Source organism: Myotis myotis, unplaced genomic scaffold, assembly GCF_014108235.1.
Source record: "Myotis myotis isolate mMyoMyo1 unplaced genomic scaffold, mMyoMyo1.p scaffold_m19_p_1, whole genome shotgun sequence".
NCBI classification, from domain to species: Eukaryota; Metazoa; Chordata; class Mammalia; order Chiroptera; family Vespertilionidae; genus Myotis; species Myotis myotis.
The window spans coordinates 49,474,145-49,490,171 of NW_023416313.1; the positions used below are offsets into that span (position 1 = coordinate 49,474,145).

Consider the following 16,027-nt stretch of genomic DNA (forward strand, 5'->3'; position numbering starts at 1 on the left):
CCATGTGGATCTACCTGCTAACTTTGTCTGTGGCATCTTTCATTGACCAGACAGCCTTACTTTGATGAAACCACGACGTCGTTTGACCTCCTATGTTATGCAGTGTCACAGTGATTGTCTCCTGGAATTTTCCCTATTAGCTTTGTAGTTTGCCATTTATATTTAGGACTTTATTCTATCTGGAGTCCGCTATTTGATGTGGTACAAAGTAGTAATCTGTTTTCTCTGTAAAATGAGCACGTTCTCCCCGCACAGGGCTTGCTTTCCTCGGTAGGTTGCATTGTTTAGCATAAGAGGTCTCAGCCTTGAGTCTATTCTGGAACTGAGATGAGTCAGAGGTTTGCAAACAGTTGCAGCGAGAAAATGTCTCTGAAATCTGAGCGGGGGTAGCTCCATGTGACTTTGCAGAAAGGTTCCACTTGAGGTTAATGTGAGGAGGAGTAACAGGAGCCAGAGGCCTGACAGCAGTGGGCAGGTGCTGCTGGTGGTGAGCGCCTTTCCCTAATGAGGCCGGGGCGCCAGAGCTCGTGGAGAGAGTAATTACAATCAAGAGCAAGGCTGAAATTCATCATAAATCTTGGAACACTACCAGAGGAGTTCTCTGCTGCCACATATTCAAATTTGCACACTCACTTCCAAAATTTATGCTTTGAAATTTGGTTTAATAATCATTAGGATTCAGTATAACTAGAGTTTCAAGCATGGATCTTGGGAAGTGAGAATACTGAGTTTCAAATCCCAGCTCCGTCAGTAATCAGCTGTATGCTCTTGGGCAGATTATTGCTCTCAGGGTATTACATGAGATAATCCCCATACAACACTTAGCACAGTGCCAGTATATATTAGGTATTCAATGAACACAGAAAATTAAAAGGCCTGTTAGATAAGAGCCTTTGTATTCCAGGGCATACAAATAATAAATTCTGGCTCTCAAGAAATTTATAATCTAACTAGAGGCTCAGTGCACGAATTTGTGCACAGGTGGGGTTCCTCGGTCTGGCCAGCAATCAGGCCGTCTCGCCCAGTCCTGATAGGCCAGACCCCAGCAGCAAGCTAAACTACCAGTTGGAGCGTCTGCCCCCTGGCAGTCAGTGTACATCATAGCAACTGGTCAAGCGGTCAACAGTCGGACACAGCATTTAGGCTTTTATAGATAGATAGATAGATAGATAGATAGATACCTAGATGATAGATAGATAGATATAGATATATATAGATATGGAAATGAGATGAACTATGAAAATAATAATAATGTAAGAGAAAATCTAATATTTTGCTCTAAGAGAGTTATAATATGCAGTCAGAGTTCAAAGAACGTGACATAGCAATTTGAGGTTTGGGGGCTGTGGGATAGGATTGGAGGCTGGGGAAAGTTTCATGGAAGAAAGTGGCTTTTAGGAAATGTCTAGACTAATGAGTGAAGGCTCCAGCAGAGAGTCCCACTTTGGCTGAGGGCAGATAAATGGTGAGAGAAAGGCCTGGAGAGGTCGTTGGGGCTGTGTCACAGGCACCATGAAGGTAAATATGGGGTTGAATTGAGCCTGGTAGGCAGAGGAGATGCCCTGCTGGAGCCTGTCCTTTAGGAGGATCACATCAGGAGTGGCTGTAGAGTAGATCGCAGCGCAGGGGAGGTTTGTGCGGAGGTAAAGGAGGAAGCCATTGCAGTCTGGAGAGAGTTAGAGTTAGGGACCTTCATGGGGGCAAGGGCACTGGGAATGAAAGAGAAGGGACTCAGGGAGGGAGAGGTCTCCCAAAGGGCACCTCTTCTCCCAGTTGGCTGTTGCCTACCTCCTCTGCTTTCCTTAAAACTCAATCCTAATTCCTTTCTTGTCTCCTCTCCTCTTTCATCTGAGGCAACCCTTCCACTGGTGTGCTGATCCATCGCTTCCTCTCCTTTATGGACTTCCCAGAAAGTGTTTCCTCTCTTCTCGCATCTGCACGCTCTGTCTCCACAGACTCTTCCCTGCCTACACACATGCCCAGATCGCTCTCCCTCTGAAAGAACTTCCCTTGCGCTTTGTTCTATACATTTTTAAAAAATATATATTTTTTATTGATTTTTTACAGAGAGGAAGGGAGAGGGAGAGAGAGTTAGAAACACTGATGAGAGAGAAACATCCATCAGCTGCCTCCTGCACACCCCCTACTGGGGATGTGCCCGCAACCAACGTGCATGCCCTTGACTGGAATCGAACCTTGGTTCTATTCTTAAGCAACACTTCAACTTCTCTCCTACCTTTTGCTTCCAGACTTCTCAAGGAAGGAACTAACTCAAAGATGGACTTCACAGCCTTCCCCACATTTACGCCTCAGCATTCTGAAATTGAACTCCCACCCCTACAAACACCGCAGAGTTACCAATGACCTCTTCTTTGGCAAGTCCAAATCTCTCAGTGTTCTATCCATTTAAATGCTGCTGAGTGGCGCGCCAATTCCCCACTTCCCACCACCTTCTGTACCTGACTCTGGAAACAAGTGTTCCAATTCTCTCTTTTCCCTAACTCTTCCTTCCCACCCTCTTTAATGACTGTGGACCTGCAAACAGAGATCTTTTCATTGTTGTGTCCTCATCACTCTACTACACCAGGAGTGAGCAATCTTTTCTTGCATGAGGTTAAAGAGGAAGAATACATAAATATATAGCTTAAAAATTCATCCATATCTTTATTTATTTATAATATATTTAATAGAATAATAATCAGAAAAGTCTATCATTGAATCCCTAATTAATTTAAAACATGAAACCTTGACAAACATCTACACTGTATTAAAAATGCATATAGAATCTATAGAAAGAAGATGACAATAATGCTCCAGATGGGGAATACATGGAACTTTTAGTGCATTCACTCAATCTGCCCCTTTGAGGCATCACTCCGGGAATGTTCTAAGTGCTGGGAATTCAGCAAAGGACAATAAACGCTGCTTTCATGTAGTTTACATCCTAAAGAGAAGAAAGATAAATTATACAGAACAAATCCACGGATTAAACAGTGTACTGGAAGTGATGCCCTAAATCAGTGGTTCTCGACCTGTGGGTCTCGACCCCTTTGGGGGTCAAAAGACCCTTTCACAGGGGTCGCCTAAGACCATCGGAAAACACATATATAATTACATATTGTTTTTGTGATTAGTCACTATGCTTTAATTATGTTCAATTTGTAACAATGAAATTGGGGGTCACCACAACATGAGGAACTGTATTAAAGGTTTGCGCCATTAGGAAGGTTAAGAACCACTGCCCTAAATGGAGCAGTGGGCTGTAATTAAAATTGGATTATCAGGGAAGGGCTCACAGAGCAGATGGCACCTGTGCAAAGGATGTGAGGGAGAGAGGGTAGACATCTGGATGGATATTTGCAGGAGGGATGACTCTGGTCCAGGAAACCAGTGTTGCTGGAGGAGGGACAGGCGAATATGAGCTCAGAGAGGTCCCAGGGGACAGATCCTATAGATCTAGAGGTTTTTGCCATGAGGTGTAGAGCAATTGGAGGGTCTTGGGCAGAGTAGCATATGATGAGAGTTGTTTTAACAGGATATCCTCATTCTGGCTGAGGCTTTGGAAGTAGCCAGTAGCAGCAGGGCTCAAGGGTAGAAGCAGGGAGAGCAATGAGAAATGGTGGCAATAATCCAGGTGAGAGATGATGGTGGCAGACCAGCCTGGCATTTGCTATGGAGAGGAGTAGAATTCTGAATATATTTAGAGGAAAAAGTGACTACTTCAATAGGGAATAAAAGGAGAGTTAAGGACGACTCTTGTTGTTTTTTCAGCAATGGGAAGGGATGTGGTTACCATTTCCTGAGATGGGAAGACAGGGCAAGTAGCAGGTTTGGGCAGGAAGATCAGATGTTCAGATTTGAGTGAATTGCGTTTGAGTTGTCTATTATCATCCAGGAGGGAATGCCCAGTTGGTGGTCTCCTTCCCACCTTCCCCTACCTCCCCACTCCCTTATCATTTCAGAGGCTGTAACCTATATGAAGGTATGCACCAGCCCTCCAGTAACTCCACTGGCTGAGCCTTGCATTCCATTACTGATTGCTACGTGGGCATCACCAGCTTGAAGCTGGTGTGTGAAACCATCAGATCAGTAGAAGAGTGAACTGAGAAAGTGTTAAAGAAAAAAAAACTTACAAGCCCCAAATGGCATCACTCTTGCTAAAAGCCCACAATAAACCTAGATTTAAATCCTGATCTTACTGAAGTTTCAACTTCTCCCAGAAACATAATCTTTTTTTTTTTTATCCTCACCTGAGGATATTTTTTTCCATTGATTTTTAGAGAAAGATAGAAACATGGATATGAGAGAAACACATCAATTGGTTGCCTCCTGCACCTGGGCCCCAACCAGGTCCCTGGCTGGGGAGGAGCCTGCAGCCTAGCTAATGCCCTTGACCGAACTGGGGACCCTTCAGTCCGTTCTGTCCACTGAGCCAAACTGGCTAGGGCCAGAAACAATCTTCACCACCCCTATGGAATTTTCTGGTCAAGCAGTGAAGTAATCTGTCACATGGGCCTGCTTTATCCCCCATGGAAAGGAGAGGCAATTTACATAATAAAAACTCTTTCCCCCAAAAGATGTCCCAGCCGCCAAATAATCCTCCCTTTCTTTCCATAATAGCTCCCTTGCCCCACTCTCCTACCTATGAGACACTTTCATTTTGTGCAACGCCTCCCAGTGCCCTTCTAGTTGATAGGAGGGATGCTGCCCCCTCATACATCACTTCAATAAAGCCGTTTAGATCTTCAAATTTACTAGATTGAATTTTGACTTTTAACAAAACAATGTGTATGATTCTTAGCTCACAGGGTGGTATTGTTTGTGAGGATCAAATCGAATGCATACATTAGCAATCAACAAAGGCTTCTATTTTTTTAAAAAAATATATTTTATTGATTTTTTTACAGAGAGGAAGGGAGAGAGATAGAGAGTTAGAAACATCGATGAGAGAGAAACATCGATCAGCCGCCTCCTGCACATCTCCTACTGGGGATGTGCCCGCAGCCCAGGAATCGAACCTGGGACCTTTCAGTCCGCAGGCTGACACTCTATCCACTGAGCCAAACCGGTTTTGGCAAGGCTTCTATTTTTATTAATAAGCCCACTTGTGGGAGCTTGTCCCTGGGCAACAACCAGTCCATACCTCATTTTGCTTCAACCACATGTGAATAGTCCACCTCCCGCGTGGTTGAGGGTTTGGGCTCTGGAAGAGGGGTCGCATGCAAATGAAAGAGACAAGAAATAATAATTTGGAAATTGGGGGGCCAAGTGAGAGCCCATCCCAAGAGGGAGGACTCCACTTGTGCTCAGGTCTTGCCACCCTTTTATTCAGTTTGGGATCCACCTATATCCTTTAGGCAGGCAAGTTCCAGTAACAGACTATCTTATCAGTAAGGATTTACATGACTATCTGGTGGGGAAGTTGCTTCAGCTACCACTGTCTGGATTAATCAGTGGGTGCATAGCCCTGACCTTTGCCAGGGCTTCAATGGTCACCAGCATTCCTGGCTCCTTGTCCACACCTCTCTGCTAGAGAAGACAATAGGCGGGTTCCCACAACCACACACCTGGAAAAGAGGTCCAGGAAGCAGCAACGACTGGAAGTGGTTGAGATGACTGGCATTTATAGAGGGACGGCTCTCAGTCCAATCCTTTGAGGCTGAGGCTTGGGGAGGCTAAGCGCCCCAACTGGTGGTCGAATAGAGCTTCCACCACGTCTCCGGGTTTCCTCTCAATGCGCCTGCAGTGCACCCCGCTCAGCCCACCCGCGCGCTGAGCTTCCTTTCCATCCGGAGCCCCCGTCCTGCGCGTCACCGCACCTCGGCCTCTCCGGTGTCTACGTTCCGGGAAGCTCCCGCCTCCAGCTGGCCGCGCTGCTGCGAGTGTCCACGCGGAGCGGGCTCCGAGGCGCCGGGCGCCGGCCGAGGCAGGGCTGGCCTAGCGGGCAGTGGCGTGAGAAGGGAAGGCGGTGGACATGTACCAGATTTGAGCGCGGCGGCTGTGCACACGTGGGTTCTTTACGCGTGTGAAACACACGTGGAACGGGGCACTCGGAGCACTGGACCCGGCGACTGCAAACGCCGGAAAGGAAAGCGCTCGAGCCGCCAGGCCACCGCGTGGGGCTGCAGCCCCGGGGCGGGGCGGGGCGGAACGGGGCGGGCGGGGCGGGGCTGGGAAAGTTGAGTTTCAGGCGCGGAGGGCTGGGCTCCGCGCGGAGTGCGGCCAACGGGGGACCGTAAAAGGCTGGAGCGCGCGGGTAGGTGTGGCTTTGCGTTCGTGACCCGAGCCCGGGTCCCTGTCGCCGTCGTGTCCCGAGCTGCGGCCTCTCAGCCATGGGCGCCGTCTGGTCCGCCCTGCTGGTCGGAGGGGGTCTGGCCGGAGCGCTGTTCATCTGGCTGCTGCGGGACAAGGGAAAGAAGGGGGACGCGGAGCGGGAGAAGGACGCCGCTATAGGAAAGGCTGCGTCGGCCGGAGGCGATCAGCGTGGCGGCAGCGGACTGAGCCCGGGACCTTCCAGGCGGGAGCCGATCACCAAACCAGGTGCTGTCCCTTCCTCTCCGCGTCTCCAGGGATCTGCCAAGGGCCCTGAAATTCGCCGAGGGAGGAACATGCCCACCTGGAGCATTTATTTCCAGGGACGAACTTTCCCACCCGGGCTAGGACCCTCCCCGCGCCCAGTAGTTCCCAGGCTGGTGCGCACGCACCGCACAGGTTTCTCGCCTTCTCCCGAAGCCCTAGGGATGCCCTGGCGGTTCCTCCTAGGACGGCCGCCCCGCCTCGCCTCTGTCCCCAGGGACCGATCCTGAGGACCTGCCCTTGTCCCTCTCGTGGGCCTGGGCTCTGCCCGGCGGCTGCAGTGGCGGCGCCCCTCCCGGACTAAGGAAGGGAGTGCGGAGGTTTGGGGGGACCCATGCAACCCTCTTCAACCTCTGCTGGAGCAGGGACATGTTCCCAGCCTCAATCCCACAGACTCAGGTCCTCCCACTCTCACGCCGCGTGGAAGAGCTGGGCTTGGGAACACCCGGGGGGGGGGGGCACCTCCCGCTATCTGGGTGCTTCTGTCTGGAAAGCAAAGTTCAGGTTGGACTCTGGCCACCAAGGCTCTGCGGGCCCTCCCCCACGCTTACCACAACAGCGCAGGGCTGCCTCACCCCTAGGGGAAAGGACTTAAACAGGATACTGAATAGGGGACCCGACTTCGATGAGTAGAATGGCCATGCAGGGTTAAATCTCCACATTTTGGAGAGGGCATGCCAGGCGAAGTAGGAGCACTGGCAGAGACCTTACTTTCCAGTGTCTCTTGGGCAAGTCGCCATTGCCTCTCCAGCCTGCCAGTGATAACATCTGTGAACTTGAAGGTCTGCCCCTGTGCCTTTCCTGCCGTTGGTTTGGGGTCAGCAGAGAGCTCATTTTCTTTTATCTGATCTTATGTTTCAGGTTGAAAGATTCGGGGGATTCGGAGTAATATTTGTTTGTCTTACTTCCAATCCCACCATTAAAGAGAAAATTAAAGGCTCCTTTCCCTCATATCCTTCCATATCCCTCAAAAACCCCCCATCTGTGCCCTGGACAGTGTGGTTCAGTTGGTTTGGTTTTGTCCAGTGCACCGAAAAGTTGCTGGTTCAATTCTCAGTCAGGGCACATGTCTGGGTTGCAGGCTCCATCCCCATTGGGGTCATGCAGGAGGCAGCTGGTTGATGCTCCACTCTCACATTGATGTTTCTCTCCCTCTCCCTTCTTCTCTCTCTAAAAATCTATTTTTAAAAATCTTAAAACAGCCCTTGCTGGGTTGGCTCAGTGGATAGAGTGTTGGCCTGCAGACTGAAGGGTCCCGGTTTCGATTCCAGTCAAGGGCACAAGCCAGGGTTGCAGGCTCAATCCCGATCCCCAGTTGGTGTGCAGGAGGCAGCTAATCAATGATTCTCTCTCATCATTGATGTTTCTATCTTTCTCTCCCTCTCCCTTCCTCTCTGAAATTAATAAAAATATATTAAAAAATAAAATTAATCTTAAAACAAAATAACAACAAAAAAACCCATCTGGATGATTGTATGACTGGAGATTTTGATCTTGTAGGGAACAATTTAGACTATCAAGGAGGTGACCAAAAAGGAAACTGAGTCTTTGAGTTTCGATTGTGTACTTTTAAGAACATTTTTTAAAGCATACAGTGTGAGGGGGTGTAAAAAGCCAATGGTTTGTTGAAGAGCTTCCTGATGCACATGGGGTTGGCAAGGAGAGAACAGCCCTCTTCTACCTCTTCTACCACCCTCCCCCCAGCTCCTGCCCATGAGGCACCGCTGTCCTGTGTGTTCTCCCACCGGCAGCTGCCAGCATCTGTGAGCGCTGATCCCTGGGAGCACGAGTGCACTCTGCAGGTTGTAGGGTAGCCATCCAGCCCTTCACTCCACAGGCTGCACATCTTCTGATAACAGGAGCCAAACAACCTGACGTGGGTGCATGCCAGTGTGGCCTGGAATGCGGAAGTTGAGGACTGTACTCTTCTGCCTGTACATTTGCCACTTCCTCGGCACTCCTGGATATGCCTTTTATTGTTGGGCACACATGCATATTCTTAGCACACAGACAGTATTGGGTCAGTGTCTGAGCTAGGTGATGAGGTACGTGATTTTAGTAGGGATAGATTTTGTGAACTGCAGATAGATGAGTGGTAAAATCTTCAATGACTAAACCTATTTCCTCAGCCCCAGCTTCATTTCCTCTCATGAGAACTGACGGTTACATTCTGTCTTTATAGAGCATCTTCAAGAAAGCAATGGGTGTTTGGTTTCAAAGACCAAAGGCCCTGGCAGCATGCAGGAAGCAGCATGGAGACTGCAGAGTCCTCCTGGAGAACACGGTGACCGTGACAATTCAAGACAGCATGCTCCTTTTGGATGGTTTCCGGACACACAATCTGTAGCTACATCTGCGATTGGAGGCCACGTAGAAGCTTCAGGCAGCGAAAGTCATGAATCTCTTATGGGAGAATGGGGATTCCAAAAAGGACAAGAGGTGCCTGCTAACGCAGCTCCATGTTTGGCAGAGACACTGCCTTCTAGCATCCTGCTCGTGGACAGAGGTGAAGACGACGTGAGCCTTGCCCAGCTGGACAGACAGGACTCGGAGGACTGGGAGATGGTGTCCAGGCACTCGTCTTGGGGGGATATTGGCTTGGGTGGCAGTCTTGAGGCTCCGACGTTAAGCCCGAACCAGGGAGCGGACTATGGCAGAAACAGTCTTGTGGAAGCAAGTGGTCAGGAAGTGGATGTTAAGACAAAAAGGATAGTGATGACTTCAGAGTCTCAGCAAGTTAGTGTCAGGTTCCAGGTCCATTATATCACCAGCACTAGGGTGCAGTTCGTTGCCATCACTGGAGACCATGAGAGGCTTGGGAGGTGGACCACTTACCTCCCCCTCCAGTACAGCTCGGGGGGGCTCTGGTCTCGTTCTGTCTCCCTGCCAGCAGATACAGTGGTCGAGTGGAAGTTTGTGGTGGTGGAGAAGGGGCAAGTTACTCGCTGGGAAGAATGCAGCAATAGGCTGCTGCAAGTTGGCCGCGAGGATACGTTGGTTCACAAGTGCTGGGGGATTCACTGATGCGGTTTGCAGGGGGTTGAAGAAACCGTTGCAGAATGTGGAAGGGGCTCAGGTTGTGGAGCACACTCAATAATCGGAAATAAAGGAGGTATATCTCCAAGTTTAGCCGAGTTGTTTCAGATTTGCTAGTGGCTTTTGTTTAATGTACAGAAATATGTACGTGGATTATGCTTCCAATGAATGTGGGCTTTTTCTGTGGCCGTGGTGAATGGATTATGCTGACCCATCAATACTATAGGGCTTGGTCTTCTAGGGGAGTGACGTGGCTAAGCTTGGTCAGGGAGCACAAAAGCTAACCAGCTGCACAGGGTTCAAGCTTGAGCCTTTGGGTAATCCTTAAAGCAGGGGAGCGAAACAAGTTGATGTCCTTGTGGTGCAGCTGGAGAAACGTGCTTTTAACTACATGTACTATACACTTTATGTTTAAAAATAGTTGCCACCATATGGAACTGTGAGCAGAAAACATCTGGTCAACTAGATGTGATTAGGAAGGTTATGAGATTTCCCAATGTTTTTGGCTTGATTTTACCTGCCTGGTATGGTTTGAAGGTAGCAAGTATGTCTTTGTCATGTGATCGAAGGCTAGTGTAGAAACAAGGCCTAATCAGAGTCCATCATCAAGAGCAGCCCAGGAGGAAAGGGAACAGAAATGGGGTTGAGGTGAGGGCTAGCCAGGTGGCCTGAATGCTAGCTCTTAGAGCACTGGGAGGTACAGGTAGACACACCTGACTGCAGGGAGGGACACACCCATCTGTTGGGGTCCAACCCCAGCAGGTCCAGGGGTTTCCAAAGGTGTGGACGGAGTCCGAGAAGGAGGAATGACACGGAGACAGCGTTCAGTTGATCATCATAGCGAGGTTCTCCCTTTATTGTCCTATTACATCTGTATTTATACCAGTTGATTTTAATCCTATCCATTCTATTCCAAAGGTTAGGGCGTTTCTTATCTCCATTCCAAGGTTACTCTATTGTTCTATTAAGCTACAAGGAAGTAACTGAAAGAGATTATCCTAAGTAAAGATTATGTAGCTTAAGCGTGATTGTTCATAGTTAAAGTGATTAATTACTCGCCTGGCACTTAGTTAAGGGGTTTTATTCCCTCCCTAACTCCAGGGAAAAATCCCCACCTGGGGAAACAACCTTTCTCGGAGAGGTGACCTTGGTTAAAACATATAGCACTAAGAAGGGGAGCAAACATATTAAGAACAGTATGCCATATACGCCAGGTCCCTTGAAACATATGCTGTGCAGATGTTTCTTCCCTGCAGTGACTGTGTCAAGCAGCAAGGGTGGATCGGCTTCTGGCAAATTCCCCCATTTTTATTTTTTAAATGACAGCACGTGTATATCAGCAGCCACCTCTCGGATTCGGTTGTTTAAGCCTCAGAGACTTGTTTGTGACTTTGCCAACAGGTCAGTCCGAGGCTTAACCCTATATCAGCTCCCCACACCCATCCTTTACTCCTGGGCTGTTGTGGAACCATCTGTGCCCATGGCAACCGGGGGGGGGGGGGGGCGGGCGGGACTGTCCCACAGCAATGGTTTCACCCACTCCCCTCTCCTTTCATATCAGTGGCTGTCTTGGGTAATCAAATGCAGCAGGCCAATGAGAGAGAAGTGTGTCTTTGCTCTGAGAAGAAATAAGCATTCAAACCTTGCTATTATAACCAAAATAATAAAACCAGAGTTTTAATATATTTATTAAATGTCTGGATTATTTGTCTAAATCTTGATACCATAATAGCTTTGATATAAAATAAAATACTAATATTTTCCTTCATTCATAACAGGAAAAGCAAAAATCAGGAGACAGAGAAGTCTGTTTTTCTCCTCCCTTTGGAGACACAGTTTTAGAATATTTCCTGTAAAACTGTACCTTTAGAGGGATAGTATACATGCCTGTACTTGAAAATGAACTCTTACATGTTAAAACAACTTTAAATAAGTGTTAACACCTTTTTGGGTGAAACATTGTTTAATTTTGGTTACAGATGATCTTTGCAGAAAAAAGCTTAAATCCAACTGAAAATAGTGTCAGAGAGTGCTTAAAAGAGCTATGTCCGATTTTTTGGCTCATAGCATTATTATGTTAAGTTGCTGTGTACTTCATAATGAATTCAGCATTCTATCAGTGAGGCATTTTCTGTTACTGCCCAGAATGCCTAAGCATTTCTATTTGGTAAAATTAAAGGTAAAACAATTTATAATAAAAATCTTTAGAGTTCTCTTATTAGCCATTTTATCATTACCTGATGAAATAAAAGTTAATCTTTCAGTAAATCCAATTGCTTTAAGAGATACTTACAATACTATTCATTTTTTTAAATTTTATTAAAAATTGATTGCTTAGAGTACTAACGCTGTCATTTAGAGGAGAAACATGAAGAATGTGTATGTGGGAGGGTCCGTACGCCCTACTAGTTTATTACCTGTACTGGACAGGCTGGCACCTGCTGCCGCACCGGCACCATCCCCGTGAGAAGGCTGTGGCAAAAAGTTTATTTCTTACTCACGAAGCAGTGGGCACTGGGTTTTCCTGGCAGGAGGGCAGCTCTTGTAGCGACTGTCACCTACTGTCCCCTGGGGCCTCCCTGTCCTCAGGGGCCAGCCCACAGAAGGGGAAATGAAATGAAACCATGAAGGCTTACTAGGACTTTTGGCCAGAGAGTGATGCATACTGCTCTGTCCACAAGCAAGGTGATATGGTGGAAGGCAGGGGGCTGGGAGACAGCCTCCAGCTGGGCAGCTGTTTCTCAGTGAGGTCTGTGCCAGGCAAGGAGTGGGTGCCAACTGTTTGGGACAGCCAGCCTCCTGCCACATGGTCCATACTGTCTTTGGCACAATTGGAACATTTTTGTATATGTTCTACTTGTCTCATTATAATATGGTATAATAAATATATTTAGTCTTTGTCCCAGGTTCCTGGCACTGAGCTCATTAAACCCTTGGGATTTCTTAAGACCAGGGAGTGTCTTTTGTTATTCACAGTGAGGCCCTGAGATCACACCTGAGTTTATGCTAATGAGGCGATTATGGGGGAGCCCTTATATATCCCTGGGGTGAAGCTGCTCACCAGAAAGTAGTAGTGATTAGAGGTTTGGAACTTTCAGCCCCACCCACCAATCTCTGGGTCGGGGTGGAGGACAGGAGAATGAGCTCTAAAAACCCTTGAATAAGTAAAGTGCCCAATAAAGATGATTTGGTCAACCATGGAACTAGATTATAATGGAAGTGAAAAATACCTGTCGCCTAGTGAGGTGGTGGCCATCCTCACATCATAGCATAACTCACATACTTGTGGTGATGCTGGTGTGAACAAACCCACCACGCTGCCAATCGTATCAAAGTACAGCACGTACAATTATGCACAGTCATAATACTTGATAACAATAATAGACGACTATGTTACTGGCTTATGTATTTACTACACTATACTTGTTATCATCACTGTAGAACGTACTCTTTCTACTTATAAAAAACAGTTCACTGAAAAACAGTATGCTCTGTTACTCTGGCAGCAGCCTCATCTCGTGTTTACTAAATCTCTTGATTGCGTCATTTTCTCTTGTGCTTGATTTACTCTCATGTTGTTTTGTAATTTTAGTGTAGTCTAAGTGTACAGGGTTTATAAAGTCTACAATGGGGGACAATAGTCCTAGGACTTCACTTCACATTCACTCCCCACTCACTCACTGACTCACCTAGAGCAACTTCCAGTCCTGCAAATTCCATCTAATTTATGATAAGTGCTCTATACAGGTGACCACTTTTTATCTTTATATCATAGTTTTCATATTTCCACTATACCTTTTCTATTTTTAGATACACAAGTACTTACCATCCTATACTAATAAAAGACAAACATGTAAATTGACCATACTTTCACTACACCTTAAGCCATGCCCACCAGCCAATCAGAGCGACTATATGCAAATTAACCCAACCAAGATGGCGGCCGGCAGCCACGGAGCTGGAGCAAGCAGGAGGCTTGGTTGTCCCAATGATGAAGGAAGCCAAGCTTCCCCCACCTGCCATGGCCCGGCTCTGAGCTCCACTAAAAGCAACAAAGTTTAAATTATAGAAGGTAAATAAACCCCAGATACCTGCTTTCAGCCAGCCGTGGCCACAGAGCTGGAGCAAGCAGGAGTGGGTTGCCCCTGGTGATGGAGGAAGCCAAGCTTTTCGTAGGCCTCCACTAAAGGCAACAAAGTTTCAATTATAGAAGGTAAATAAATCCCAGAAGAAAAAAAAAAAGAGAGGCTGGGAGCTTACGTCACCAGGGTGCTTGGACAGCCTGAAAACGGCCCTCAGCCCCTCACCCAGACTGGCCAGACACCCCATTGGGACCCCCCACCCTAAAGGGGGTGTGGCCAGCCTGAAAACAGCCATCAGCCCCTCACCCAGGCTGGCCAAACCTCCATGGGGTGAGAGTCCCCACTGGGGTGGACATCCTTCGAGGGGTCCCACACTGCAAGAGGGCATAGGCTGGGCTGAGGGACACCCCCCCCCCCCGAGTGCACAAATTGTGTTATAATTGCCTAAAGTATTCAGTACAGTAGCGTACTGTACAGGCTTGTAGCAATAGGTATACCATATAACAGGTGTGTAGTGGGCTATATCTTCTTACACATGTGTATGATGTTCGCACAATGATGAAATCACCGAACAACACATTTCTCAGAATGTATCCCTACTGTTAAGCGGCTCATGACCGTCAGGAGATTTAATGAGCTTTTGGGTGAACACACTGAAGTGCTGGCAGGGGGCACACCCTGAGAGGATGTGGACGCTTCATGCATAGGTGCACCCCTTGCCCTATGCATCTCTGGCACTTGGCTGGTCCAGAATTGTTTCCTTTATGATAAACCAGTAACTAAAGCACTTCCCTAAGTTCTGTGACCCATTCTAGCAAATTACTGAAACTCAGGAGGAGATTGTGGGAACCCCCACTTTATAACCTGTCAGTCAAAGAGTACGGTGGTCTGTGCCTCTCTATTGCCACGTGCACTGGGAGGCAGCCTTGTGCGACCGCGCCCTTAAGTCTGTAGAAGCTGACCTTAACTCCAGATAGTGCCAGAACTGAGCTGACTCGCAGGACGTCAGTCGGTGTCCACAGAGAATTGGTTATTGGTGTTAGGAAACGCTCCACATACAAAACCCCTAATTTGTTAAAATCTAATTAAGGCAGACTGAATCCATTCAACCTGTAGAAGTTACCTACTGACTGAAGAATAATACGTGTCTTCTTTCTTTATAGTTATTAATATGCAAAAGAGAAACTTTTCCGGAAGTTTTGATCAGGGGCCCAATATTTTGTTGTCTGATCACAGCCACTGATAATGATAGAACAAACAGTTCAGGGTCACAGCAGGAATCCCTGTCATGTGTCAGAGTCTGCCCTGTTCCGGGCATTATACCACCACATCTTTCACTTCCATGTAAATATTGTTTTTTAAGTTGGGGGGGAAAAAAACACAACACTATTGCTTCAGCACCAGTAAAAAAAAAAAGACAGAGAGAGAGGAAAAAAAGGCATAATAATTCTAAGACACTAGCACAAAGTAATACATTTTAAGTTATGAATACTTTCACAACTAGTCAGTACTGCTTCAAGTTTTACTGGGAGAGCATTCAAGGATAGTTTATTTCAAAATAGAGTGTACAAGACAGGGTATCTTTAATTAAAATTTCACATAAAAAGAAAAAAGTTTGCAGGGCACTATTTATAAGTAACACCACAATTAATTGGGCATCATATCATATCTCTGTAAAGAATAGGCAAGCAATGTGTCACTTTAGTAACATTTTTTCCTGGTCTTTCACTTTCTGTATTCTCTTTTCTTGATTTCTTATCATTGAAGACATTGCTGAAAATGTTGATAAGACAAAGTTAGAATAACAACATTTACTGAGGCTTTAATTCTATTATGTGCTTTTTGAAAGGTCAGCTTGCTACTGTAGAATACATGCATTCTGAGCTCAAGAAGTTCTTAAAAATGCAAAGTAGTATATTTTTGAAAAGATATGTTATGGAACAGAGCTAAGGATAAATCTCTACTAGTTTAGTTATTTTAATGAGCATAATTATTATGATAGAAGGAATGCATACTATTGTTAATAATCTGAACACCTCAGAAGTGTACAGAGATGCAAGTCAGTCTGTGTCTCTGCTCCCTTCACCTGTTGAGCCCACTCCCTTGAGGTCATCGCTGTAAACAGTCTGGTGAATATCTTCATGCGCACCTGTGCGCACACACACACACACACTCACACACACACACTCACACACACACACACACACACACTCACACACACACACACACACTCACACACACTCACACACACACACACACTCACACACACACACACTCACACACACACACACACACACACACTCACACACACTCACACACTCACACACACTCAC

The 16,027-nt window shown here is 46.9% G+C and overlaps 2 protein-coding genes across 2 annotated transcripts in view; one reads left to right on the top strand and one right to left on the bottom strand.

The window, feature by feature from the left end:
- The first annotated feature begins 6,202 nt into the window (after positions 1-6,202).
- STBD1 (starch binding domain 1) lies at positions 6,203-10,468 on the top strand. The gene is made up of 2 exons (XM_036337022.1): positions 6,203-6,540; positions 8,759-10,468. The coding sequence occupies exons 1-2, from the start codon at positions 6,333-6,335 to the stop codon at positions 9,598-9,600; spliced, it is 1,050 nt and encodes a 349-aa protein (XP_036192915.1). The 5' UTR covers positions 6,203-6,332; the 3' UTR covers positions 9,601-10,468.
- A 4,657-nt stretch (positions 10,469-15,125) lies between these two features.
- CCDC158 (coiled-coil domain containing 158) overlaps positions 15,126-16,027 on the bottom strand; it is a 79,973-nt gene continuing 79,071 nt past the window's right edge. Inside the window, exon 25 of the mRNA XM_036337032.1 lies at positions 15,126-15,467. Within this exon, the coding sequence (XP_036192925.1) occupies positions 15,391-15,467 (77 nt within the window). The 3' untranslated portion in view covers positions 15,126-15,390. The remainder of the gene's footprint in view (positions 15,468-16,027) is intronic.